Here is a 27,378-nt window from a genome sequence, read left to right as displayed (position 1 = left end):
AAGGTAAGCCAAACAAACAATATTCTAAATGACGTCTTACTAGCGCTTTATACAATTTTAACATAACTTTTCTTAATTTGAAGTTTTATGTTGTTTACTGTACAGCCTAACATATTGCTTACTTTTCTACTGCTTCCCCACATGCATTTACAATTTCTGTTTGCATTGCTTGCTTTGCAAACCCTACATTAAATGTAGACAAGTTAAATTGTCGTTAAACCGCCAGGTGTTTGCCCAGTCTTAGATTCTGTCTGAATCCTCTGTGCAGAGTGTTCCCAGGAAGTGATTTGGAACCACAGTAAAGAGCATCAGTTTCCACTGCATGTTGAAGACAACAGGACCGCTGTTAGTTCAGTTACTGTCCCTGCTAGCAATATATGAATAATAAATTAATTCCGTTTCCAGGAGCATTGAGAGATGTCAAAACAGATGACATGCCCTGATCACATGATCACATAATGTTTACATGATGATTATGATGACATAATTGATTACATACAGTATGAGTAGCTTTCACAATGTTTTTGCAACAAAGTCACAGATTTCGGAATGGCATAATAGTTTTTTTGTTTTTTGTGTTTGTAATAGTGATACCCTTTTAGGGTTTGATGTCAGATATAAGATGTCCGATATAAACTGTCCTGCATCATGATGTGTTGGTGGTGGTATTTTTAATTTCTTCTGTTTCTCAACTTTGTATGACAGCTAAAATTATTGTGTTGAAAACAGCCATCCCGACCAAAGCACATTGGGCATTAGACTTTTAAGTTCCTTTGCATTTACAAAGAAGATGTCTGACTTTTGCTGATAAGAAAACCATCTTCTGTCTCTTGCCCTCACTTTTAAGATATTAAAACTATTGAAGCTGTTGCTGTGTGCTGTGTGCCTGCCCTTATCATAGGAAACACAAGCTGGAATTAAAATCACTGTTTGCACTGAATAATTGGATCAAAGTTTCTCAAACTTTTCAAAGAACAAACTTGTGGCAGGAAGGAAAATGGACACAGCCAAAGGCAATAAAGACAGTGCTTTTGCACTGTTAGCAAAAAGATGGAGACTAAACATGAACAGAATGGGGGAACAGACAGCGAATCAAGCAATCATAAATTCTACTAATGAACAGCCATCAACATCAGGTTTGTTCGGTGTTTATTGCTTTCATCCTGCCCTCTGCAGGTGTGGTTACATTGTATGCAGCAGTGGCAAAGTCTGGGTGTAGGTGATTATTTAATTTTTGACACAATAACTGGATATAACTGGATACATCAGACACCACTGGCTACATCTAGCAGCTCTCTTTACCCCAGCCTGCATCAGCTTTGGGTTGTGCGTTGAGGCTAATCGACAGCACTGGCTTTAACCGAACGAGTGTACGGTTTGAATATATTAAACAGCAGAGGCATTCCAAAAAGACTGACCAGGCATTGGTTCAAACACTAAAATGAACTGCAGGCACAGGCAATGAAAAGGGCAACATCAGACAGCAGGAGCAATGAGCAGAGAAGGCGGGTGGAAACATCGTGGGGCAGAGAAACGTTTGGGGAGACAATAGAAGGATTTAGTTTTGGTTTTAATAATGGCGCACAATGTTAGGGCTCACATTCCAGTGCAATCAAAGATTGTGGGTTTACCCACGCTGCATCAAATAAGTGCAGTAACATGCACTTATGCATTTTGCATTATGCATTTTATATTACTTAGACTACTTCATATTTAATCTAACTGGAAAAATTGCCCATAGTAAAGTGATGAAAAACATTTTCTTTGCAACATTCTCAAGAGTGGGACAAATGTATTGATGTGTTGTACACTGTTGACACATAAATTTGTATTGATTCAAGTTGGAAAGTAAGCAAAAGTATACATACAGTATTATGAGAAGTATTCCAAAAGGTATTGGCTTTAAATCAGGCTTCTAAAGCAAAAGAAAAGCTCACATACAGTAAAATTTAACAACAGTTCAGGTTTTGTAAATAAGACATGGAGTATCTAGGTTTTGACCACAGTCCCACTCACATTTTCTCCACAAACTGAAATTGTTGAATGAACAAAGGAGTGTTTAATGGTTTGCAGTTGTAATGGAGACATAGTTATGATTAGGGCATGTTTTAAACGGGTTGTCTTGTTTGCTGCCAATTCAAGTAGACTTTTGCCAGGTATTAGGTAGGTTTATATTGTTTTTGAGATGGACACATTTTTGAAAACTTTAAAATGACTCACTGGAAGGCCAAAATACATTTTTACTGAAGCCTTTAAAGATCAGCTAAGTGGGATTTGTAATTCTGCAGGTTTGCATTCCAACTAATTTCTTATGGTTCCACATCTGTTGGGCAGATCCAAATCAGTTGCAGAGTATTGGCTTAATTGGAGCAACTGAACATCCTGTCCTTTTGCAAGAAGAGTCAAGATACCAGTAGACCAGCACAACATGGGAGACGTGATTAGCAGAGAGCATTGTAATGTCTGTGTGGTAGGGGAATCTCCCAAGGCAAACTGACTGATCTCTGCAGGTCTTTCCCCTTTCTTACAGGAGTGTGCACTGTGTGAAGGTCCTACTGTCATAACAAGCTCTGTTGTATTTCTAAATACAACATGTTTAAAAAAAGGCAGCATGTTGTATAGTAAATACTTAAACAAACAAGCATTTGAAAACATAGGAAAGGTTACAAATGATAGAGGAGGCTGTTTGGTCCAACTAGCCTGCATGGTTGCTTTACTAGCTAATTTGAACAGCTACTTGCTAATTTAAAAATAATTCTTGGATCTCGCTCTTGTATACACAGCCTCCTTTCTCTGGTTGCAACAAATCTTTCCGCTGGGATCGCCGTTTGAGTGTGCTGCCAGCCTCAGACCGCTCTGGCGAAGCCTATCCGGTTGTTTCGGCGGTCGAACTCCATGTAGTAGCGGGCGATGAAGTTGGCCCCCAGGATCCAAGCGGGGCCGGTGGGTGGGGGCAGGTCCAGGCCGGTGATGGTCACCACGCACACGTCCTCCCCGAGCTGCGACTGCTGTGGATGGAGACAGGCGGTGGGTCACGAGGTGGTCCCCAGGTTCCCTTGTGCTCTTACCTCGCACTCTGCTCCTTGATTTGTGCGAAACAAGAGGCTCCTGGCAGACATGCCTGCAGCGCTGGGAGCAGAAGATCTGCCACAGTTACAAGCTGTGGGGCCCTTAGGGACAGTTAGTGTAGATGGGGTGCTGAGAAAGCAGCATCCCCCTTTTTTCCTGTTCAAAATACATTCAGGAAAGCTAAACCCCTCTCAAAGTGTTTGCACATTTACAGGTTGGATGCACATTGCTTTTCTAAGTTAAACCTTACAGCACCAAAAGTTAGATCGTTTTTCTTTTTGCATTGTATTACTTTGCTGGTGGCTCTCTTATTTTAGTAGGCACCTTGCTAGGAGTTTTAAATTGAGTGTTTTAATGTATTGAGAATCACGGTCATCCATGTCCCCTCCATCCTCTCAAAGTCTGGAGGGTTTTACACACCTGTGCTACCATTTGATATTTAGGTTTTTCCTTGTCTTTCAAATCAAGACACTTTCAAATCGAGCCATCTTAATGTCAGGAAGGCTTCACTTAAAGGGGAAAAGAGAAGTGAGTTGTTACCAAAATGTATGCCTTATTAAATTGGGTAAAACTAAATAAAACAAAACCCACTGGAAACATGGTTGTTGATTTGGCATGTGATACAAATGCTCACATGAAGCAAATAACATTGAACTTAGGGCTCTGGCGTCTTGTACAGGTAAATCCCATATATATGAAATGTCTGGAAACACAAACCATGAGATTGAGAGGCAACATCAGTTCAGCTTTTTTCAGCTGAGCTGCTCCCTTTTGCCTTATTCAGCCGTCTCTCAGCATGCGATTTCAACAGTTTATTCAGCAGTTCTTTGTGCTTTGACTGGCACACACTTGTCACAACGTACAGCATATCAGCTTCTAGACTTCACAGGATATTCTGTGTCGTAATATTATACCTTATTATTCAAGACAAAATTATATTTCTACCTCCTGCATGGAAACTTTTCAAACATTCCAGAAGCTGAACAGACATCACAGTCATGTTAGGATGGCGGCATTCTCAAACATGTTTTAAATGGCTGTTTCAATGTGATTATTTCATTAAATAGATTGGAGTGAGAAATAAACATTACTGGGAAAAGTTTTAAGTTGACTATGGATTGAATTAGTATTGTTCAAGATTCCATGACTACATGCTGTGTGTGGTGAATTTATAGTGTGTGACTGTGACCTACCAATTGAATGTAATCTTCCCCAGTTAATGAATACTCATGACCTCCGAAGTTGAATGAAATGCTGGGCAAGGCTTTCACCTGGTCACAGTTGACTGTGTACTGTTGGGTAGAAAGAGAAAATAAAAATCACAAAACAAACAAAAGCTTTTTTAAAAAAAAATCAGTGATCCTTACTACTGATCCTGCACATCTACAGTACAGTATATGGTCTACTTTTCATTGTATCTTTTACTGGCTTGGAATCCTATCTGTCTGTTTCTAGTTTCCATGGAGTTCCAGTTAACCTTAGATTGGAATATTACTCAACTGTCTGTTTCTAGTTTCCATGGAGTTCCAGTTAACCTTAGATTGGAATATAACTCAGTTGTCAGACGTGCTACTGCTTGAGGAAGGTGGCAGTGTTCTTTGGATCTAGAGAAAGGCTAGGGTCAAGATATTTGATGGATTCTACCTGTTCTGTTGGTGCAGTCAATTTGTCTGGTGCATGACGTTTTGTCACTTCTCATTAATGATATTGATGATGGCCAATTCAGTGGTTCAGCCGGGCTGTGAATGGACCTGTTTAATCTTGAACAGAGATTACAGTGGATCTTCGTAACTGCTTGAGTGTGTGGAATTTATTTAGCATCGGTCCAATCTCAACAGCCTGAGAGCACAAAGTGAGTGACTAAACAGCAGCATTCTCAGTGTAACTGCTAAATGCTAAAGGTCATTTCAAGGCTCCTTGGATGAGTGAGCCAGTAACTGACAAGATGAACTGAAATGCATTTTTTGGGGGTTTGTAACTTTTCTTATTTTCTTTTCGCAACCTCCAATCAGCCTAGCAGTTCCCACGAGACACGCACTGAACCTTTAACGGTTGCACCATAGTCCTCTAAAGCAATTTAAAGATTTATGTATCTGGGACCAGAGCCAATGCCACCATAGCCATAAGTAGTTAAAGATACAGTACACTCACATTCCCGAGCAGAGCTCAGAGTGAGGCCTTCTGCACTGATACATGGTGCTTGACCACAGTAATGGAACATTTGGGATCCTGTGAGTGCAACTTCCGATTCTGCCTTTCATTGTTTTCTGTAAAATATAATATGTGATTGTTCTGTTTAGGGGTTTGGTTTCGCTGCTTGGTTCTCCTTATTAACTGTCTCTGCTTGAATTACTTACTGTACACAGTGTACACACTAGGAACTCCCTCTTGGCTAAAGTGTTATACGAGTGAATTATGTTTCACCGCAAAAAAATTGTAGTTATAAAACCATATTTGGCACCGATCCCTGAATAGTTTCCTTTTTTATTTTTTATACCACAGCTGACAGAGAGAGAGAGAAAGAGAGAGAGAGCTAAAGTGTTCTCTTTTTTTCATTCACGCAACATTGAGAATATTGCTGTCTGTTTCAGTTCCAGGTAACCATGGCCCTTTAGGTAGGGAATCGTCATCTCTTTTCTTTGGTGCATCTGGTGCATCTATTTGAACTCAAAGCCCTGTCCTCCTAGCGATTGCTATCAAACTCTTGCAGATGTTATCGGTTTAATTTGCAAATTATGTTATAGCTCAGGCTGGCAATCGCAGATCTTTTTTCTGTGTTTGTGAAGAATGTTTGATTGGGTGCAAGATATTAAAGGTATCTTGGAAGTGTAACATGATGAACATGCAGTCAAAAGTATTTATTTGAAAAGATTTCCCCCAGCAATAATTACCCAGATCTCTTACTGCTTGAATGAAGTATGATTGCCTCAAACGATCAGCATCACAGACTCTTTTATCTCACTTAAATATCTATTTTTTTCAAGCCATCACATGTTTTATACGTGATCAACCTCAGCTGGGTCTGATATTGAAAAACCTGAAATACCCAGTGACCCCAGATAACATCACTGATGATGTCTCCAGGTGCATCAGACTACAAACTACTGATACTGTACATGTCTGCATGCATGCAAGTCTAGATTTCCATACCATTCTACCACATTTTTTATCACTTAAGAATAAGATAAATTAGTGACACTATTAATTTGAAATACTGTACATGCAGAGGGCTGATTTTTTATTTCTAAGGCATTGTGTTTTCAAGAGAAGTTGACTGTGATATTTTGAGTTTCTCTTTGCTGCAAAATATTCTTACACACAGATGTACCTGAATAATGTGAAGATTTTTTTTGGCCGTAGGTTTAATCAGTAGACTTGAAAAGCATTGTTAAAAGTACAGTAAATGGGCCTGTAGAATCAATGCCCAGTCACTTCCATACCTCTCCCTCTGCCAGTTGGGTGGCTCTGATGGCCTTCATTAAGATCGACACAGAGGAGGCGGGGCCTGTGATGTAGGAGGAGCCAGTGTCAATCATAGCTGCACAGCCTTCTTTACAGAAGAGCTCCTCTGCTCCCACAGATACCCTGAACAAGAGAGAGGGAGTTGTACAGAAGGGGAGAGGAATTTCAGAGAATACGATATATGATGAGGATGAATATAAGTTTCCTTTTGCATGAGAAAGAAAAATATATGGGCGGTGAGAACCTGCTGTGGAAGGCATGCTGTAATTCTGGTTAAAGCACTTTGAACCATAGATGTATGAGAAAAGATCGTCAAAGCTAAGTAAATTGTTCACTTTTATGATAAATATAATAAGCTTTTATAGAAGTTAACTTTTATGATAAATATAATAAGCTTTTATAGAAGAGCTAAAGCAGCTCATCTCCAGTCCTCAGAAGCCAAAAGGTTTCTGGTTCTCTTTCCACCTGAGCCCATAATTACTTAATTGAACTCATTAATTGCTTAATTAGGCAAGCTGAAGCCTTGTGTTCTAGAGAAAGGGGGGGCTATCAGGGGAGCACACTGAGCCACAGATTTCAGATTTTAGATAGATTTCAGCCTCACCCTGTCAGCTTCACCTGCCATTTCCCCTCTTTGCTGGTTCGCAAGTAGTTGAAATGTCCAGTGTAGTACTGTGGGTCTGTCCCTCCTAAAACTATTTCCCCTCCAGGCTTGTGGTGAGGGTCCCTGGCAGACATACAGTAAGATAAAAGATAAGAAGCTCTGAATCACACACACATACATTCTCAGGCAATATACAGAATTGTGGAGGCAGAACCATGAGCATCAATTTTGGGAAGTGAGTATCATAATTAAATTAAATTAAAGTATTTAGCTTTAGAATGACTGGAAGCTGTGCAAACTCTTGTCCAGAAATGCAAACATTCAGCTCTGTACGCACAGGCGATAGTTAGCTGCCTGGTTTTAGCAGCAATGCAATCTGTTTAAAAACAATAATAAAGAGATGTCCTTGTCTTTTTTTACAGTGTATTTCAAAGATCCCTAAACACTTCACACTTCATTTCATTCATCCCTGCAGTGCAGTACTGGCCTCGCCAATAAACAGCTCATGATCTGGAAAAGTGAGACGTTTACTTCACCAATGAAATAGAAAGAGGGAAGTTTTAATTAAGGGAGCCTGTACTGGAATTAGGCAGGACACCAGACACTTTCTTCTCAGCTAGCGCCATGGGATCTTAAAAGACTATTGGTAGTCTGGACTTAAGTTTAACATCTCATCTAGAGGCCTAAGCAGAGCGGGCTTCCATGTGAGAAAGACAACTGTGACCAAACCCTTCTTTTTATTAAAACCCAGGGGTAAATAGTATTTGAAACTTGCTTGCTTTTTTAAAATAAAACCGTCTGCCTACCTGCTGTAATAAACAGAAAAGACCTCCTCCTTTAATACGTGTTGTGACATGATGCGGTCGAAAACAGGGGTGATTCCATCAATAGCTGCATTGGGGTACCCCATCCCCAGCACCCCATCAAACTTGGCAAAGATGAAAGGCAGAGCAGGTAGCGCAGTTGCCTCAGCAAACATCTGAACCACTGGTATACCTCCCACCTGTAGGAGAGAAAATGGAGATCAGCATGGCTACCCCTTGTCTAGGCCGCCCATACAGGGCAGGGTGTGTCTAAATGAGTTTGCGTGTATTGAAGTAAAGCCAAGAGACCGAAAACCTATTTCCCCTCTGGACAATCTGTTTATGTCTTCTCTTCTGTCTCTCAGTTTTGAAGTTTTAGTTGTATCAAAATAAATGAATGGAATTTTTTTCAGTAAATATGAAACTTCAGAAAAGCCAATACTCAGAATACTCACTGGTCTTAGCAAAGACCTGGGGCAGGATATTTCTAACTCATTGCCTCATTTTGAGAATATTTGAGCAGACAGGTCCAGTTGAAGTAATTTTTACTTCATTTTATTGTTCTATGAGCACACTCAGTACAAAAGCCTGTGGCTTGAACCTACAATTCTTAATGTTTCAAAGATCAAAAAGCTGTGCAGCTGAAATCTCCTTAATGCTCTTCCTGTAGGCATACCACTTGCTATAAGGCGGACAATACCCCTATTTTCCTACTTGGAGTGAAAATCATTTTGTTCCACACCTTTTCTGTTTAGATCTCCATTTCACACTTACTTGATTGTCAGAACATACAGTATACAGTATTACTATGTTCCACTTATGAGACGTTACAGTGTGATGTGTGCGTGTCTTGTCAAAGCTGGATTAGTCATGTTCTGATTCCTTTGATTGTGTTAGCTGGAGTCAGTTTCTGATTACACTGCAGGCAAAATGCCAAAGCAGGTCTTGATCAGTGTTTGAACACATGATTGTCATCTTCATTAAGCCTGCTGTGTAGTTACAGAGGGGCAAGAAGGCAACATTTTGAACTGTGTGATCCGGATGTAACAAAATGATTATAGTCAAAGACAAACTGTAACTGTAAACAATAAAATCAGTGAACTGGTGATAAAAAATAATTAAACAGCCCCCCGATGTGTCCCAGATGTCCCACAGACAGTTAAGTTCCACAAGGACCCAGACTATTGGTGGGAGAAGAAATGCAAAGCCCCGGAGGTTTCCAGATTGATCATTCATGTTTAATATACTGTAAAAAAGGACACTGGACATAACATTTTGACCTTGGCTCCGTGTTTCAGAATAATGAGGAAAGACAGTTTGTCAGTGGATTGGGGGCACTTAAGACATTGATAGCTGAAGTGCTTTCACTTGAAGCTGCGGGCTTTCTCAGTGGAATGAGCAGGCAGCGTGCGAATTTCTTGGGTGGTTTGAAATTGGTTAATTCCTCAAAACAATTGGCAAAACTAAAAGTGCAAGAATATCTACTGTTAACGTTGCAGCTGCATCAAGTTGAGAATCTCATGTCCAATTGGATAAAAACACTTTACCTTTGCGGAGAAGTAAAACAAGAAAATCTGGAGAACATATACTCTCAAGCACTTGAAATACAGCACACTCCCCATACACATGCACACATGTTCCTGAGTTTTAAGCACTAAATTAAAACCAAGTTCCTATGATGGTATGAGAACTGAACTCACCACAACCACATCCTCACTGAGAAATCCTCGGACATTTCCAGACCCGTACTGGATAGAGAAGCCTGTTCCATTCTCAATGTGAGTCCGGGATTTAGAGGAATCATACCTGTTGTGGGAAACTGGAAAGTGATGCAGTGATGCAGCAAAAAAAAAATGCCGTTACTGTATAGCAAAGCATTGCATTTAGGCAGACTTCTGTTGCTCCATCCAGAATTTATCCGTAACATTTGTTTTCGGAGCGTTCTATTTAATATCTGAGTTTTGCATATAAGCTTTTCCTAAAAAAGGTGACTATGAACATGTCTGATTCCTGAAACATCTGGATAGTTGCATTTCTGATCTAGATTTAGATAAGGACATTGCAGCTGTGCAGTACTGCCCCCTGCTGGCAACAAGGAGTCAGTGCAATAACTGCTGTGCTGCATTTCCACCTGATAGCACAGATCTACTGTACTGTATACTGATGGTCTGTCTTTCAAGTTAATTAAAAGTTTGTTGTACTGGATATGGGATGGATAATTCCATCGGTTGAGGTATCTCCTTTGCAGGCAGAAGCATACTGCCACGAGAGCCCAGTTAGTTTCTTTATGTAACTGAGATGGTGTAATTCCCTAGTATGTCCATCTCTCGGTACTTACAGCAGGCAGTGTAGAGAGGGGAGCAGCTGTAGGATGGGACCCAGAGGTTTGCCGAGCCGGTGTCAAATACCACATTGAACATCTGTGGAGGCGAACCAATGCTGATCTCCCCAAAATACTGCGTCTGAGACAGAGAGGGGACCGGGAAGAAAAATCACAAAAACAGCTGTCAGAGCATTTGACGATCACTCTAATATTGCCATAATTGCCTGTGGTGGAGATAAAAAAGAACCACAACTCATTGTTGCTTTAATTTAATGTATTTTCCCTACTTTGTAAACTGTGGTGTCAGGATATGAGAGGCTATATTGCAATCTTGGACAGGAAATTATGGGAAATGTCTTACTTTTATAATTAACTTCATAATTGATAATAAGCACTACAAACGCTATGGTATTTTTCTTCTTTCCTGCATCTCTTTTAAAAAAGCCTGTGCCAATCCTCAAACACTGGAGCTGTGCACAGAAGAGCGCAAGCTGGTGTCTCATTTAACTTGAGCTGCACCCTTTATAACATCTCTGTAAGGGATGGCCAGCTCCGGTCCAGGGGATTCACATATTTAATAGCTTACCCATAAATCCATAACCCCGCACGGACTTGGAACACATGAGCTGTGGCTGTGATTTGATTTAGTTAAGTTAGGAATGGCTGGCTGTGGTCTTTGAGAGATGTGATTTTAATTTCAAATCTAATCAACGCCATTGAGTAAATCAACATTTCAAGAGGTGAAAGCCAGTGGTTTTGGAAATTGATGATTTACAGGTGACACACAAAACATGATGGCTTGTGTTACTCTGCAGCTACAGCTAGACATCGCTGACCTGTGTTGTTAATTACTACGGCGATACACACTCCGGCAGGGTTTTCTAGCTCACTTTAACTCCTCAGCTTTGAAAGTCCCGAGGAGAAAATCAGCCAGTTGATCCAATATCTCTTGAGGGTCGGAGGTGACGTTCACTGGCCTGAAAGATCAGCACCGTAGTGTTGGGAGGGACACCTGATTGGTAGTCCTCAGGAGCTGCAGAGTGTTAATGGTTTTGAAAACATTTTGGTGCACAATTTATTAATTAAGCTATGATCTTCATGAACTGGCTGCGATTTCTCCAAGTCTTGAGGAGTTACAACTTGCACATTGTGGAGTTCCAGAACTGGCCAACACTGACTTAAAAATGTGTCATTTTCTTCACATTTTAACTTTTTACTCGGTACACATTAAAAAGGTTTTGCTGGTCTCACATCAAGGTAGTTGGTGAGGGGGGTGGGCGCGGTCCCGTTGCTGGGAGGTGAGTCAAATCCCATCTTCTGGGCCATTTCGGCAAAGACTTGGGCTGGGGAGACGCCCATCTCTCGCAGGGTCTCCCGGATCGAGGGCATCTTTTTCAGAGAGATCCTGACGGGAGAGGAGATGAATCAGGCCGAACAGAAATCAACACACTGGAACAAAACTGTGAGTGGCCTTACCCCAGCTGAGTTCTGCTTGTTGTGTTCTGCATATTATGTACTTAAACTGGTTGAAATCAACACCTCCAGCACTAATTGTCAGCAGGAATAAATTTGTTGAGCTGCAGGACTCCACAGCTATGGTAAACCTGTATTGAAATTTAGCCATTTTGTTTTAAAATGTTTAGATAATGCTCACAGTTAATCCTTACAAGTCAGTCTTTTGTAGTACAAAAAGTAACCTTGTATCCTTATTAATATGTAGAGAAGAACAGACTATGTTAATGATGCGGACAGTGGGTTAATTAGATCTGATTGGTAAAAGTGATGGTTTAGCTGCTACAGAATTCCCTATGGGCTGTTCATATGTTCACCTTAAATTACTGTGATCACGTGTGATCACTGAACCTTGATCAGTGCGAATTAAAAATTCACTAAATCATTTGTTTTTTTTTCTCACCCACAGCAAAGCTGTATTAATAACAATTGTTAGAGCAATAGAAAATGTTGTGTTGAGAAAACTTTTGTGTCTAAGATGTATAAAATATATGCAACAATGTATATATTATTATTATATTTGAATATCATATACTAGTGGAAATCAAACGTTTTAAATAATTTCCTTGGTCATCTGCATCATGTATAGAGTAAACCTGTCTGAGTGAGCCTAATCTCCTTCATGTGACACTTCAATGTCCTTTGCATTTTGTACAGTATCAAGAAGGTGTGACTTCATCAAGTCATACTAGACACCTGTTTAAAACATGAAAATGAAGCATAAAAGTCCTCTTCCCTTTTCCCATCAAATCCTGTTTTTCTGCTCCTGATAAGCGCCAAAGCTTATCCATGTTCTAAATGCTTTATCAAATACAGGCTCCCAGGGGAACCAGAGCCTATCCCAGCAGGCATCGGGCTCAAGTCTATCGCAGGGCACACACACACACAAACAAACACGGACCTGCACACACTCACACCAGGGCCAGTTTTTGAAGAAACAGAATAGCCTACCAGTATGTCTTCGGACTGTGGGAGGAAACCCACAGAAACATGAGGAGAGCATACAAACTCCACACAGACAGCACCCCAGGATCTGAACCCAGGACCCAGAGCCTCAGCATTACAAGGGAGCACCGCTCACCCCTGTGCCACCATGCCACCCTATTATTATAGTAATCATTGTTTTATTATTATTGTCATTGCAATCCGTGCTTTGCATCGCAGAGGAGAGAAAAGGGCATTTGGGGTGTTCTTACTACAGTAGGTCGGGAATGTGCTTGTAAAAGTGTAGCACTGTAGCATGACAAAAGCCCCATAGATCGAATTTCAGTTACTCAAAGCAAACTTGTAAGCCTACATTAAATCAACACAAAAGCTGTGGGAAACAGCAGTAAAACAGATTCATACTAGTAAAACTACATCATGTCTGTGGAAAGAAATTGCCTGGTAAGTTTTCTTAAGAATTCTTAAGAATTTACTGATGTAGGGAGCCACAGGGTTCATTTTTCTTAAGCATCATTGCAAGCATTCTTTTTTATAATTTTTGTGTCTCTGGCATGCATAAATGAGCTGACAAGTACTCTGAAAAAAGTTACCTTATCAAAGCCTGGCTTGAGGTGATCATCAGCACCAGCAGGAGAGCAGCCCAGCAGCGCATTGTGATGGCAGGGGGTTGTGTGACAGCTTTCAAACAAAGTCTGTTTCCTCAGGCGATCTCTGTCTGGCAGACTGTACTGTACCTCCTCCTTTTTATACCATCTCTTCTTTGCCCAGCAGTGCCCTGCAAGCCTCTTTTTGCTAACAGCACCAAACAACCCTGTCCCCTCACCCAGCCCCTCCCCTGGTGAAGTGGTCCCAGAGCTGTGCGACCTCTGACCTCAGAGAAGGGGTTGAGACGGAGAGCAGCGACACAGAGCGTTCCCAAGATAGCGTTCTCTCAGAGGGAGGCACTCCTTCACCCTGGAGTTAGCTGTGAAGTAGAGGCTTTTAATAATGGGGCAACAACATGTTAATGGAGCACAATCATTTGTTTGAAACAGGAAATAAAATACAAATAAAGGAAGGTGAAGAAAGAAAAAGTGCTCACAGTGACCTGTGTTACCGGAAGTCCCAGGTCTTTTGGATCCTCTAAGATGAGCATTAATGACCTGTTTATGTTAGAACTGTTTTATATTGTGGTGTTCCAGGTGTGCCAACAAGGTGGTCTATGAAGGTATGACTCCAGAAGCAACAAATATGTCTTAGGACAGGCCAGGGGAAACATGGGGTACTCCTGAAAATTACACACACATGCTCATGTTCTGGTCCTCCCACAGTGGGAAGAAAATGCTTTTTGTTAAATGAATTTCTTTACATTTACTGCATACTTTCAGACACTCTCTGGGCCTCATCTGCAAGAGCACCCTTCTTGCACTATTCCGTATCAGTGTTAATGACTGATTGGCTTTGTAATCATGAGAGCTTGGCTTTCAGGTATTATTGGGTGAAAAATTACCACAGCCTTCATAACCTTGGTTGACCTTCTTTGCTCTGAAGTGTGAACTGTTTTGCGGTCTCCTTTTTTTACAGCTACAGTCTTAGGCTATATATTGTTTGTCTTTGCTGTCACAGTTTAATTTTTATCTGTATGTCTTTTTTTACTTTTCGTATCTCCACAATATTGCTTGAAGAAATGATGCATGGGACTCAAAACACCATATAAATCCCTTCATATATTTTGCATCCAAAACAAATGCAGTACAGAAAGATGCATTGACATTTACTGAAGCATCACTTTATACAGCTGTGAAGAAAACAAAACAGATTAAAATTAACTTCATATCTAGCATTGAACAAAAAAATTTCTGCTCTCCCCCATTCCTGTGCTGATTCAAGTGTCGCTCTCTTGAAAACTGTCCTTAAAGAGCTGTCGATTAACCTTGCTCTTGCCATGATAATGCCCTGGAAAATATTTAAAAATGAAACGTGTACAGTAAATACAACGTCTAACAAATCTGGAAAATTGTAAAACAGCACACTCTCGGGGAGATTCACAGGTGGTGATATTCTTATTTTCACAGATGTGGTATTTGAGCTCTTCTTTTTGCAGCTGTGGAGGTGTTGTGTTTGATGGGTTAATGCAGACCGGTCTTGTACCCCTCTGAGCTACAGAAATCCCCAGCTCACCTTCGCTCCGAGTCTGAGCTGGAGTCCTAGGAAGAGCCACAGCAGGCTGGCCCTCTGCAGACAGATTGGTCTCTGGGGTGTGCACCCGTGTCCCGCTCCATTAATTATAGGCCATCGCAGGGGCCAGCAGACCGGTTCTCACAACCTGAGGGGACTGCACGTGGGTCAGTTCACAGCGCCACGAAGACTCAGTTACCACAGCCTGCTCCACCGGGGCTCCTGGGACACTGGTGGAGGTTAGTCACCCGGGATGCCTGTCTGCTGTTGCAAAGAGTCCAGGAAACTCATCCAAACTGTTTTAGGAAAGACACAAACATGGCATCCGCATGGCTCAGGTCCTGCGCTAAGTGCCCAATCCAGCTACTGTCTATAACAGCATTGTACTTTGCAAATACTGAAATACTTGCAATAATTGTATGACATTAACTGTCAGTCAGCTGAATTAAGTTTTCGGTTCCCGCAAACACTTACTGGAGGCCTAAACAAACTCATATAAAAAGCATAATGCAGAATTCCTCTCTTTTATTAGCATTTTTTATTACTTCCATAATTGGATTGGATTAAGTAGTGCCACATGGAATATGTTGTTTCTCCTTGTAAGGTTGAAATTATTTTTTTACTGCAGTATGAGAAGACATGCACCTCACATGAGGCTTCATGGGTAAACATTATGAAAGAAGTTTGCATAGGCTGTGTGTTTTAACAATAAAATATCTGCATCTCTGGGGCTGCAGTAAGGATTTATTTAGGGCAGGGATATTTGGAAAAAGACATTTGGGATGGGTTCCCTCCTCCCCACACCCCCTTATCCACAATGACAAAATCTGCCTTCAGATGGGTGACGTTTACAAACGAAATACAAGCACAAGCAAAACAGTAGCATATATCACCAAGATTGATAAATGTCTGGTCAATAGAAGAATAAAAATAATCATTCTAGATCTGGGTTCAAGCCTGGGCCAGCTGTGCTGGGCTGGTTGCATCCCCCCTCTCCCTACACAGATAGCACCCCTGTGTATCTGTATCAACTGAGAATATCTTTCTCTCCAAATACTTTCCTGCTGCTCTGAGTGGGAAACTCCTACTGTAACCTCTGTATTGCCACAGGCTTCAGTACAGAATGCACTTGCTCACCCACTCACACACACACCCATGTCTCTCCTGTGAGTCAAATTCGGTTCCCACAGCTTGCTCTGAGGTCAGGCTGGAGGTCCTGTTTGTGTACTCAACCCCGCATCGGACGAAAAGATGTTAACGTTCACGTCAGGAAGGAGGCAGGAAAAAAAAGTCTGGGGATGAATTTCAAACAGTTCCCACTCCCTGGCACTACCAAGAAATCATTTGGCAGTCATTGTGATAAGGTTTTACAGTAAATGACTTGCTTATTAAGACAAGAATCTTCTAGCGTAAAGTGATTGCCGTGTTAAGACCCGGCAGTGACGGACTTGGGTTTAATGTAGCCTTGTTGTTTCTGAGCCTGCTGGCTGTTTGGTGCCACCTGACCTCGGTTTGTGAGTTTCATTATCATTTTTGTGGAGGTGGAAATGTCTACCGAAATACCTCCTCATTAGGAAAACGGGCGGCTGGGCATAGTTTGTTTTTCTTGCCAAGGCAGTTTGGAGCAACTTGGTTGAGTATAAATTAAGATAAGGAGTGCAGCTGTCGACTCTTCTGATTCTCTGGCTGTGAAGTGTGCTGTTTCCTGCACTGCTACCCACATTTTGAGCCCTTTGTGAAATAGCAATGACAGGTTTCAACACAGTCGGGTTTCTTCATCAGCCCACACAAACTCCTTCCCACTCTCTGCGCTTTGTGTGTTTGTTCCAGGCCTTCCAGGAGCTGGGAATCCAGATGGACGGTTTAAAGAGGGCTTTTTTGGCAAGCAGGGAGCACAAGTGGCACTGGCAGAGGCACTCTTGTGACCTCCAGTCCAAGCTGATGCCCCAAGAAGCTGGTTTCCCACAGAGCTGTGCTCCAGAAGCCTCAACAGGGACCCCATGGTGACACCCTGGGCAAGACCCCTGCGTCACTCAGTTGCGCCAACACACGCCCTCCAAACACACAGCTCTTGCTTAGGCATGGGAAAAGAGGTCCCTCCTGCACTGTTGCCAGGAATTTAGGACACAAGGTAATGTCGAGCTCCAGGAACCCTGATGCTAGACGAGGAATCTCTCACATCGCTCCCCTTGTAGGATTCTGGCAAAACTCTCTCATGCTTGAAGCCGAGAGGCTGTTTCCTTGGTGTTGTGTCTGTGGCTAGACCACTTTATCACAGACTGCAGAGTGAACATCATCTAAACATATTCTACAGAATAAATGAAGAAAGAGACTCTACTGCATAAAAGCTGCTTATTTCACTCTTTTCCTTTGAATTTACCCTTGTAGCCCACGTGCTGATGTAGCTACTCCCTCCAACCTTACCAGAGAAGGTGCCTCCATCCATCAATGTCTGTTTATGCTAAGACACCCTCAGGCAGTCATAGGCAGCCTATACCCTTAGGAGCCCGAACTGTGCAGAATGAAGAGCTGTCTTACCCCTGAAAGCTGTTCAAGACCAAAAAGCACTGTTTTGTGCACTACATAGGCTACACAAAGCTCAGTAAAGCCACAGTGTTTGTGCTGCATATAAAGATTAGACAATGGAATGTGGGTTCTCTATTGTACTTTCTGCACAGCCACACTGAATACATGAAAAAGCGACACATGAGTTTGCATTGAGTTCTGATTATTCATGTACCTTATTCTTGTTTGACTAATTGCAAGCACCTATTTCTCAAATCAAATGAGAGGCCAGTTTCTTAGAAACTGATTAGAGTCCTGACTGCCGGCACACTGTCATGCTGAGCTGCTTTCAGAATGTTAAGATCTCAAGGTAAATGCCACTGTGTCTGATGGTCAGTCTAGATGCATGTCATGAGACGATTTTTATACTTATGTACTGTGTGATATTTCCACCTTCTCCTACTATTCCACGTGGAAATGACATTTCCACATTAAGCTCTGACCTTTCAATTGCCATTTAATATTTCAAATGGACAAGTTTTGCCTTAGTTTACGCTATGATTTAATTTATATTGCACCTCCATGAAATATTTTATATATATATATCGTTAGAGATACTTTGATAATGTTCGAATTTTTCACAGTACAGCATATTCTTCATGTAGGTTACGGCAGTACCCCTCAGTTGCTGGCTTTCAAAAATAGGAACTGGTAAAAAACAATAGTATTTATCATGTTAAAACGTGAGCTTTTAACTTGAACTGTCATGAAAAAACATGAAACTGTCACATTAATAGTTTATTAATTGTTAATGCTATAGGCATCCTGTTTTGTTAAGTGTCTTGATAGGAAATCATTAATTATGGATTGAAATGGAAAAATCTGGCGAGTGGCTCTGATTCGTTGCAGGGGAATGTTTCTCATCCCCTCTCCGGTGAAGAGGGATCAGGCAAGGCTGGACTCTGGAACCGAGCTAACAGCTTTCATCCACGGGGAATGCTTGCTCTGGGACAGGAGGCTGTGAGGACATTGCAAAACCCATGACATAGGAAGGCCAATGTAATTAAATTAAAATTAGATTTTAGGTTTTTCTGTCTGTGGCTGTAAGTCAATAGTTCTTGACCAAAATTCAATTCATTTTAAATTGTGTTCACTCAATACATCATATCGCGAAAGGTGCTGTGTTGTTGTAACTATTATTATTATTATTATTATTATTATTATTATTATTAATGATGTGCTTGTTCATCTTGAATTTTGTGGAAATTTATCTACATCTCATCTCTGTCCTTAGATGCTTGGCTGCAAGGTATGTCATCAGCATGAAGCAAGACAGCTCTTTAAATTTGATGCCCCCCAATAAATTTACAAATACTTGTTTATGTCAATTTTTCAGACATTTAAGAGCTCTCAAGCAGACCATTTTGGGGGGTGGGGTGGGGTGGGGGCGCTTGCCAGTTGTGCTTCTGGTCACTCTTGAAAACAAAGAGAAGGATATTGATCGGTAGGGCTGTGAATGGGCCAAAGGTGTCTGACACACAAGTCTCAGGCAGCTGAGTAAATAACCTCCACTGCTCCAACAGCCTTACCCCACCCCCTCCAGTACTGGGCAGTTAGTCTGCTAGTGTCACTCAGGCTGAAAGTGAGCAACAGGGGGTTTGGGCAATTGCGTACATTCTCCAGAGATTTCCGGAACCGCAGGCAAGGTAGGGGAGACAGAAAGGGAGAGAGTCGCGACAAGGCAGAGGCGCAGAAAAAGGTACCCGCTTGTGTGTTTTTCCTCTGTTTCATCTTCATCAAAAGCCCACTGTATCTTCTCAGTTCTTGCCTGGAATCAAACGGCTTCCTATTCATTTTTTATCAAGGTTTGCCTCCTTCGCTGGTTACAAAGGGATTAAAGTATGTTAGGCCCGGCTGGATTAATTTGTTTTAGGCTGAACCTCCTGGGCCTGCTTTTCTTTCTGAGGAGAATCGAAAAATGATTGTATTTCTTTCAGAAATGTAATTAGCCACCTGGAAAGTTAATTTAGGAGTGCTGTGTGTGACTTTGGAAGTGTTCCTGTGGAGGCATTTTGTTCTTCAACTTGTTTGTTTTTTCAGTCCAAAATTTCTGTGTCTCTTCTATCTGTTTTCTCTGCTTTATAGTGTTTTATCAATGTATTTACTGTAACAATTTATTATCCTTACAGTAGTATTTATCTAGGTATGGTCATATAGATGGAAACTGGAAATGCTTTTGCAATTATACCACCAAATAAGAGAATTCTGAACTTTGTGGAGTCTTTTGGTTACAGGGGCCACTGCTTCATTTTACTGTATATACCATACGCCCAACATAACCTTACCTTTTCCAGAGTCTGTATAGTCTTGTTTATCCAGGCATGATTTGGACTGAAACCTGAGCATGCCAGGGCTGTCTGTGAGATGGGGACATGATGTCTGGTCTGGTGAAGGTTGTTTAAAGAGAAGAAAGCCCTTTGTCTTGCACCACTCGGCATTGCTAGGAGACTGAACTCATTTTCTGTCTGGATGGAGGCAGTGGGGCTGGAAAACATCAACTTAATATCAGAAATGCAAGGATGATTGTGCACGACTTTCTTTTATTTCTCTGCAATTTTGTCGTCCGGTGAGAATTGTATTTTTGATTGGGAAAACTCTGCTTGAGGACACAGGGAGCTTTTAGCTCTATTTCTCCATTTCTTGTTTCGAAGAAGAAAAAGAAGACTTGTGTCTGCAGTTAACTTTTTAAAAGCAGTGCAAAAGGCCAATAACACCATTATTTCGCCATTATGTACATATGAACTGCATTTAAGTCCAGGGATCTCACCAAGATTGTAAACATAAACTCCCCATGCCAATCAGAAAACGTCAGCACTGGGAAATCTTCATTCTTTGCACTGTCCTCTATAGCTCCTGCAATTTAGGCAGTGCAAGCTGTCAATAGCACTGACAGCTGGTTAAATCAATTAATATGACAGAGATACAAGATCAGTTGAAATGATGACAGTAAAATGAATGATGTTGCCACCCCACACCAGATCCCAAGCACAATGCCATTGTCCTGTATCCCCTCAATGTTTCCATACCCATGTTTTAATCGTCTACCAGCCTACCAGGTTGTGTGTCAGCCTGCCAGCTAAATGCAAGACACTGCAGGGTTTGTGCCTCCTCTGTTACATGCTCAGTGCTTGTATCTCATTACATCTTATTGTCTTTATCAAAAATCTCTTTTTAAACCCAGTAGTAACAGCTCACTGATTCCTATTACAAACCTAATCATGCCCCCTTCCCTTCAAGGATGGAGCAGATCCTAACTTTCTTCCCCCTGGCCTTGAGCCTGCTGGCAGCCTGCACGTGTGCCCCCCCTGGAAAGGCAGAGCTGGACTCTATAGACCTGGGAAACTTCAACTTGAGCGAGGAGACAGACTGGGTGAACGTCGACATCAACAATTATGTGGACGGATACGACTATGAGGATCCGGAGACCAAGGTGAAGGAGGGTAGGGAAGACAAAGAATGGGACAAATGAGAAAACAAGGGGAGCTGAAACAGAGAGACATTATTCAATATGAACATATTCTGATAATCACTGTTTAATAATGTTTAAAGGCAAGCAGATCTCCTAAATGATCCAGACTGTACACCAGGTATCTGTAGCAACGGTGATGGTAGTTTGTACTGTTAACAGCTGGATTGGGTGACAGTCCTACATAATAAGAATCTCTACGGCTCAAAAACATTTTTTTCAGGATGTGAAACACTAGTAACCTAGCCTCTCTGTCACTAAACCTGCTGCTCCGCTTTTGGAATGTGCTTGAGATGCAGATTGAAGTTGGCACGGTGGCACCGCCTTCCACTTTCCCCCCTGCCAATCAGCACACACCATTGCTGACAACCCCGCCCCCTGATGCAGAACAGGAAGTAACTTCCCGCCCACAGCCCACAAGCCCCCCAGTGAAATCCCGACTGGACTTTGACAGGCCAGGTCTCTTTGGACCCCAGACTGGGCGGGGTGAGTATAAGCCAAGCAGGGGCTTCTAGAATGTCAATTATGCATATTAATTTTTATTTTATATTAGGAACACCCTAAGATGTTCATATATTAAGAGGTTCCTAATATTTTGGCACTAGTGAGTAATTCACTGTGCTTGTCTCTGTCTGCCTACAGGCATGCCCACCTGCCTGCTCTGTGTGTGCCTGAGCACCTCGGTGTACTGTGACGATAGCGACATTGAGCACGTGCCCCCGTTGCCAAAAGAAACGACCTACTTCTATGCCCGCTTCAACAGAATCCAGACCATCAGGGCCACCGACTTCCTCAATCTGAGTATGACCCTATACGGCCGAGGCTGGGACAAAGCAGGGGTGGGGGGTCATGTCTGTTCTCGCCATCAGCTTGTTACCAAGGGCAACTTCAGGAACACGTGCGTGTCAAAATTCGGCAGCCAGAATCCTGACCAGGTCTAGTGCAAGTGATCACATTACTCCTATCCTGGAGTCCTTGCACTGGCTTCCTGTCAAGTTTCGTGTCGACTTCAAAATCCTCATGCTCACCTATAAGGCTCTGCATGGCTTGGTACCTGTCTGAGCTATTATCGCCCTACTCCCCACCTCGCAACCTTTGCTCTTCTAATTCTGGTCTCCTAACTGTCCCCGTCTACACTCTATGAGGGACAGGGCCTTCTCCTGTTATGCCCCAAAGCTCTGGAACTCTCTCCCCAAGGATATCGGAGAGTCACCTTCTCTAAACTCCTTCAAATCCAGACTCAAAACCTTATTTTAATAATAAAAGTTTACTATTATTATTGTCTCTGTAACTGTAGACTGTGCTAGCCAATCCATTTTGGCATGCATCTAAAAAGAACGAGCATGGATCTTTTTAAGTTCATTTTTTTCATTGAATGTGTCTTTTGTATGGTAGGTGTTTGGTAGCATTACACCCCTCAGACAAGTGAGTTTCCCATGAGACTGAGGACAGATGAAGTTCAGCTTGGGAAAGGAGCTTTAGAAATGACAGGCTGGCTTTTGTGATGCAATTCCGTTGGGATCTTACAATATTAGTATTAGATGCTGTGAAGTCCAGGAGCAGAAGCACAGCCCTGACAGAAGGTGTATCAAATACTTTGCTGCTCCTGTGTGTGTTTCAGAAAAGCTGAAACGCATCGACCTGACTGGGAACCAGGTTTCAGAGATGGACGAGGACTCCTTGCGGCTGCTTCCCGCCCTGCAGGAGCTCCTGGTGCCTGATAACAAACTGTGGAGGCTCCCTGAGCTCCCCGGCACCTTGCGCTACCTCGATGCCAGGAACAACCAGCTGATGACCGTAGGGATCCGGCAGGAAGCCTTCAAGGTTAGGCAGACTCCCACACTCTTTTTCATCGAAAAGGCCACAGTATGAGCTGCACTAGCTCAGGGTCTTTACAAGTCAACTGTTCAGTTCGACTTAACTTGACTTACTGAATGTTTATTGTGGATGGCAGAGTGGCGCATTGCTGCTTTGCAGCGCTGGGGCCCTGGGTTCAAATCCAGACCTGAGGTGCTAGCTGTGTGGAATTTGTATGTTCGCCCCATGATCATGAAGGTTTCCTCTGCAGACTCTGGTTTCTTCCTGTTTCTTCCCACAGACAAAAACAAAAATTGGCAGTTTGATTGGCTTCTAGGGAAATTGGCCCTGTTGTGTGTCTGTGTGCCCTGCAATGGACTGGTGTCCCTTCCAGGGTGTACCCTGCCTTGTGCCCTGTGCTTGCTCTCCTGACCCTGAGCTGGATAAAACTGTTTAGAAAATGGATGAATGGAGTATTTATCATATAACAGTAGCATGGCATTTGTTGTGCTTCTTCCTAAACTCTAGGAGTTGTGGAATGAATTCCAGGCAGGGAAGCCTTCTTGAGGGGAGTTTGGTTGTTCTCCAAGGTTTCATGTGTGTTTTTCCCAGGTAGTCTGATTTTCTCCCACCTCTACAAAGCAGGTTATCTGACTACTATGAATTGTCCATCCCATGTGGAAAGAAGCTAGGCAGCTCACCCACTCATACATCCACCCTTTCAGGGGTAGTTTGAACCACTGCACCCCAACACCATAACACCATAACATCATCATCACATGATGAAGAAGAGTAAGATGTGTAAAAAGCTCGGTTCTTTTTCTCACTTCTAAACTTGGCCATTGCTAATGTGGGAGGAGTTATAGTGGGTCATAAATGTATTTTGGAAAAACCCTCTCGTGATGAACTGTTCCAAATGCAGGAGACTCTTTCAACAGCCTATCTGAATGGTGAATGGTGGAGAAATAGCTCCACCTTTCTGTCAAGAAGTGCCTGCGCGTCCGCAGTGTGTTTTACCTTTTCTGCTTGTTCTGGGTAGGATCTGACCCACCTGGAGTTCCTGTACCTGTCCCACAATCGGCTTGACTTCATCCCTCTGCCTCTGCCCGACAGCCTGCGGGTGCTGCATCTTCAGGTACAGATCGCATTTCCCCTCGTCGCACGCGCCATCAGTGCTGATCTCCTTCCCATTAGCCCTCGAGTCCCCATGAGGAAGCAGCTGAAATGTTTTCTAGACACCCACAGCTCTCTGCTTCATTAGTGATAATGACTCATTACTGGAAACATGACTGTATTCAAGGTCTTGATTTGGCTTGCAGGCTGCCAAAGCCCGAGACGTAATTAAGCTAAACTCTTGGATGATGTGTAAGCAGTCTAAAAATGGGAGCAAAGGACACTGCTGTTGTCTTGTTCACATCATTCTGGCACGACCCCCGGTCTCCTCACACCAACTGACATTTCAGCCAAAAATCCGATTTATCCGGTATTTTTGCCGTGTGCGTGCAGTTTTTCACATCGGCTGGCTGGCTTGAAGGCGCAGCGGGAGGACAGGAAGGGACGAAATGAGGTCCAGAAGAAGGCAGGAAGCAGTACGGTTTGAGAGATTACCTGAGACCGTTTTCGTTACGCCCTCTCCTCCCCTCCAGGGCAACCGCATTCAGACTCTGCACGAGGAAACCTTCTGCCGCAGCCATGACGCCAGCTACATCCGCAAGGCCCTGGAGGACGTTCGTCTCGATGGGAACCCCGTCAACCTGAGCCACTTCCCCGGCGCCTACTACTGCCTGCCGCGCCTGCCCACGGGGAGGGTGCAGTAAGGGGCGTGAGTGGTTCCAGTCTGGGGAGGGGTGGGGTCTGAGCTCTTGCGGACCCCTGCTACAAAGCTCTGGAGCTGCATGGAGCGATTCCCTCCCCTGTCCTCCAAGAAGCAAATGGAAAAAAATTCAGCCAGGCCTCCCACAGTGAGACAATACCGGAGACATTTATAGTCCGGAACCCTACATTCAGAGGTTCGGAGTGTCTTTTATCCTAGACTATAATGAATGTTTTCGTTGCTTTAATTGCTAGTTAGATTTTATTGCACAGTTCTTCTTGTTGCGTCAAACGGCTTCACAAAATAGCTGTCTGCACTAAAATTAGCGCGTTTACAAAAACACTGACTGCTGTTCTAGAGCTGGAGAATGCTTTGGATTAAGCTCCAATATCACAGGAAAATCACATACATGTATACTATATTTTGTTTGCAGTGTGCAGTACTTGGAAGTGTTGTGTATAAAACACAGTTGCCTTCATTCTGATATACTGTATCCATGCTTGCATATCTTGCCCAGCAGTGTTGGGTTGTAACCTTTTTTTCTCAGTTTTTAGCGGAGACCAGCTAAATTAAACTTAATTACCTTTTGAAGCTTTGTTCTTGTTGATCTTGTTCTTAGTTATTGTTTCAGTGATGAAGCTTTGCATCATCTCCACCATCCTTCCGGAAAACCTGATTTTGGAGTGAGTTACTACCAGTCAGATGAGACAAGATGAATAATAAATGTCAGATGTTACAGTATATACAAAACCATCCAGAGATTTTACTATTTACTAATTTGTAAATTAATATTTCTTAGGATGCTGAAGCTTCAACATTTCTGGCACAGGTTTGTTTACTTGGGTTGCTTTAAGCATGAACACCAGCTATTGGACCTTCATCAACTGCCGGAACAAATGTGCTCGTTAGCAGCACTGCATTTTCATATTAGTGCCACAAGGGGGCGAGCTCTCACAATGTATCTTACCGATTCGTTCTATTACTCACATCTTATGTAAAACTTGCCTTTTTTTTTAGTTGATTCATTTCAGAATCCGATTTGTATGACCTTTGTCTTTAAAGCTGACAGACTCTTCACCCATTGTCTGATGATGAGGCAGAGAAACTAGTGACACTTTCTCATAGGGATAAAATCCAGTGGGGTATTTTGATCAGCCACTCAAAAGCGACTTGCATGTCTTTAAAAAGGAGAACAGGAAACAAGAACAGCTGGTGAAAACCCAGACAAACCTGAAGTGAACGTGCAAACCCAAAGCCAGAACCACGCCCAGCACCCTGGCGTCGTGAATCAGCAGGGCTAACCACCGTGCTGCTTCATGATTATCTTTAACCGTGGAACAGGGGAAGGATGCTTACCAAGTAATAATCTAAAGAGGAGTTTTTGCATGAACCCTGAGCTGTGTGATGAGCTCCCACTGCCTCTCTTTCTCTGCTGTTTCTGGGACTTTGTGTAGCCTCCCTAGCCTCACCTCCAGCTCATTCAGTTAACATGAGTGTGTGCCTGCCAAGGCAGGGTGTTAAGGAGGAAGATCCCGGAGCTTGCATGTGAGAAATTCCGTACACATTAATCGTCTCCGATTGTTTTATACACTCACGCTAGAAGAATAATCCCGCTCGTGTTCCCTCATGAAATGACAAGTTTAGGTTCTAAGGAGCTGTGCTGGAGACTGGAAAACACCCTAGCAATGCGATGGTTAAGCTGTGTCAATTAGTGGAATCGCGTGGACTGCCCGAATGCATAACGGGGCAGCGAAAGGGCGCAATGCCTACATTGTTTGGCCCCTATCCATTTGGCATCAGTTAAGCACGACACATGGCAGAAAAACAGCTGTCTGTTACAAACCAGTAATGACCACTAAATCAGCCGACTGTCAGTGCTACAGTGCAGCACTGCCTCCCTCTTTTAACATGTCCGTAATGACTCCTGAGGCTCTGCTGTTCGGTGACCCTAATAATGAGCAGGAAGAACCTTGTTCCTTGTTCCTAGTGCTGTCACCTTGATAAAGAGGTAGGATGGCTGGGGGTGTGAGAGCTCTTCATTCTCAGCGTTCAGCTACTCCTTTGCTTTATTTTTATGATCACAAGCCCTAAATCACTCCTTTATATCTTACTGCAGCACTGTCAACTAAAAAAGCCATTTTTATAATGAACTGTGAGACACTCCTTTATAACCTCGAGTCTAAACAGTGCTGGGAAATGAAACATTCTATTATAAGCTCTCTGGCACCGTAGCTGCAGTCTTCAGCAATAAAACACCTCATTCCTGGCACACTCCAGCACTTTCTTTCTACTTAATAATGAATGCAGAAGTATTGCCCCTGCCAACACACACACACCCCGACGTTTTCTGACACCTTAACAGAAGACCAGCGACGTGGTTTACTCTGCGCTCTAGCACATTAATAACGAGCTCATCGTGTTCGGCTCCACAGTCTCTCCATCCTCTTCCCGAAAAAGCAACGACACATTGACAGCAAGTACTCGTTCCTCTGCTCCGCCAGTAGCTTCAATTTAATAATTCACACGGAAGTCACGCCTGAACCCTTTTACGATGAGCGCAGAAAGCCGTGCTTTTCCGGCAGCCCGCACGTACAGGGAAACATCTCCTTCTCCATCTAAACGTGCCGGAAACTTCCTGCGAGCGAATTTAAACCCCGTGCTTTGAGATTTCTCACAGCTGAGCTCCGTGGCACGACAAGCTCATCCCTCTGACCCCGCACGCTGGCCTTATTCAATAACCAATTCTGTGTAAAAAGTCAGGTTTTCTTTTTTTAACCTTTTGCCTGATTCACTTCGTTTTTTTGTGTGTTACAAACGCTGTTTTGAAGTGGTTAATTGGTGCGCAGAAGTCGCATCGGATGG

General features: G+C 42.8%; 2 protein-coding genes across 7 annotated transcripts in view; one reads left to right on the top strand and one right to left on the bottom strand.

Moving 5' to 3' along the window:
• Nucleotides 1-25,112, top strand: part of optc (opticin) — a 133,959-nt gene extending 108,847 nt beyond the window's left edge. For 2 of the 6 annotated variants that reach the window (XM_069190370.1, XM_015342653.2), the window contains 6 exons: nt 20,678-20,870; nt 21,206-21,392; nt 21,549-21,707; nt 22,528-22,730; nt 23,743-23,838; nt 24,350-25,112. In XM_069190370.1, coding sequence (XP_069046471.1) covers nt 20,679-20,870; nt 21,206-21,392; nt 21,549-21,707; nt 22,528-22,730; nt 23,743-23,838; nt 24,350-24,520 — 1,008 coding nt within the window. In that variant the 5' untranslated portion in view covers nt 20,678 and the 3' untranslated portion in view covers nt 24,521-25,112. Of the gene's footprint in view, nt 1-16,705; nt 17,007-18,228; nt 18,440-18,917; nt 19,140-20,677; nt 20,871-21,205; nt 21,393-21,548; nt 21,708-22,527; nt 22,731-23,742; nt 23,839-24,349 lie in introns of those variants that run through there. The other 4 variants (XM_069190369.1, XM_015342650.2, XM_015342652.2 and 1 more) reach the window with 4 other exon arrangements.
• ren (renin) lies at nt 1,138-13,457 on the bottom strand. Its single transcript, XM_006628555.3, has 9 exons — nt 13,309-13,457; nt 11,513-11,666; nt 10,277-10,400; nt 9,639-9,757; nt 7,942-8,138; nt 7,136-7,258; nt 6,510-6,654; nt 4,263-4,361; nt 1,138-3,008 (listed from the first exon to the last, which is right to left on the bottom strand). Exons 1-9 carry the CDS (start codon nt 13,368-13,370, stop codon nt 2,847-2,849), a joined length of 1,185 nt encoding a protein of 394 aa, XP_006628618.1. The 5' UTR covers nt 13,371-13,457; the 3' UTR covers nt 1,138-2,846.
• Nucleotides 25,113-27,378: the final 2,266 nt, after the last annotated feature.

The sequence above is a fragment of the Lepisosteus oculatus genome, chromosome 5, assembly GCF_040954835.1.
Source record: "Lepisosteus oculatus isolate fLepOcu1 chromosome 5, fLepOcu1.hap2, whole genome shotgun sequence".
In the NCBI taxonomy this organism is placed as follows: domain Eukaryota; kingdom Metazoa; phylum Chordata; class Actinopteri; order Semionotiformes; family Lepisosteidae; genus Lepisosteus; species Lepisosteus oculatus.
Note: the sequence above shows the minus strand (reverse complement) of the source record. Positions and strands in the feature narration are given on the sequence as shown.

What these genes read in the sequence shown, in the direction of transcription:
- ren (XM_006628555.3), bottom strand. Translation starts at nt 13,370, where the DNA reads ATGCGCTGCTGGGCTGCTCTCCTGCTGGTGCTGATGATCACCTCAAGC. An exon ending in CCCTCACCAACTACCTTGAT is followed by an intron (nt 10,401 to 11,512) that starts GTGAGACCAGCA and finishes TCTCTGTCTCAG; the next exon opens with ACGCAGTATTTTGGGGAGAT. An exon ending in GGGAAGATTACATTCAATTG is followed by an intron (nt 3,009 to 4,262) that starts GTAGGTCACAGT and finishes CTCCATCCACAG; the next exon opens with CAGTCGCAGCTCGGGGAGGA.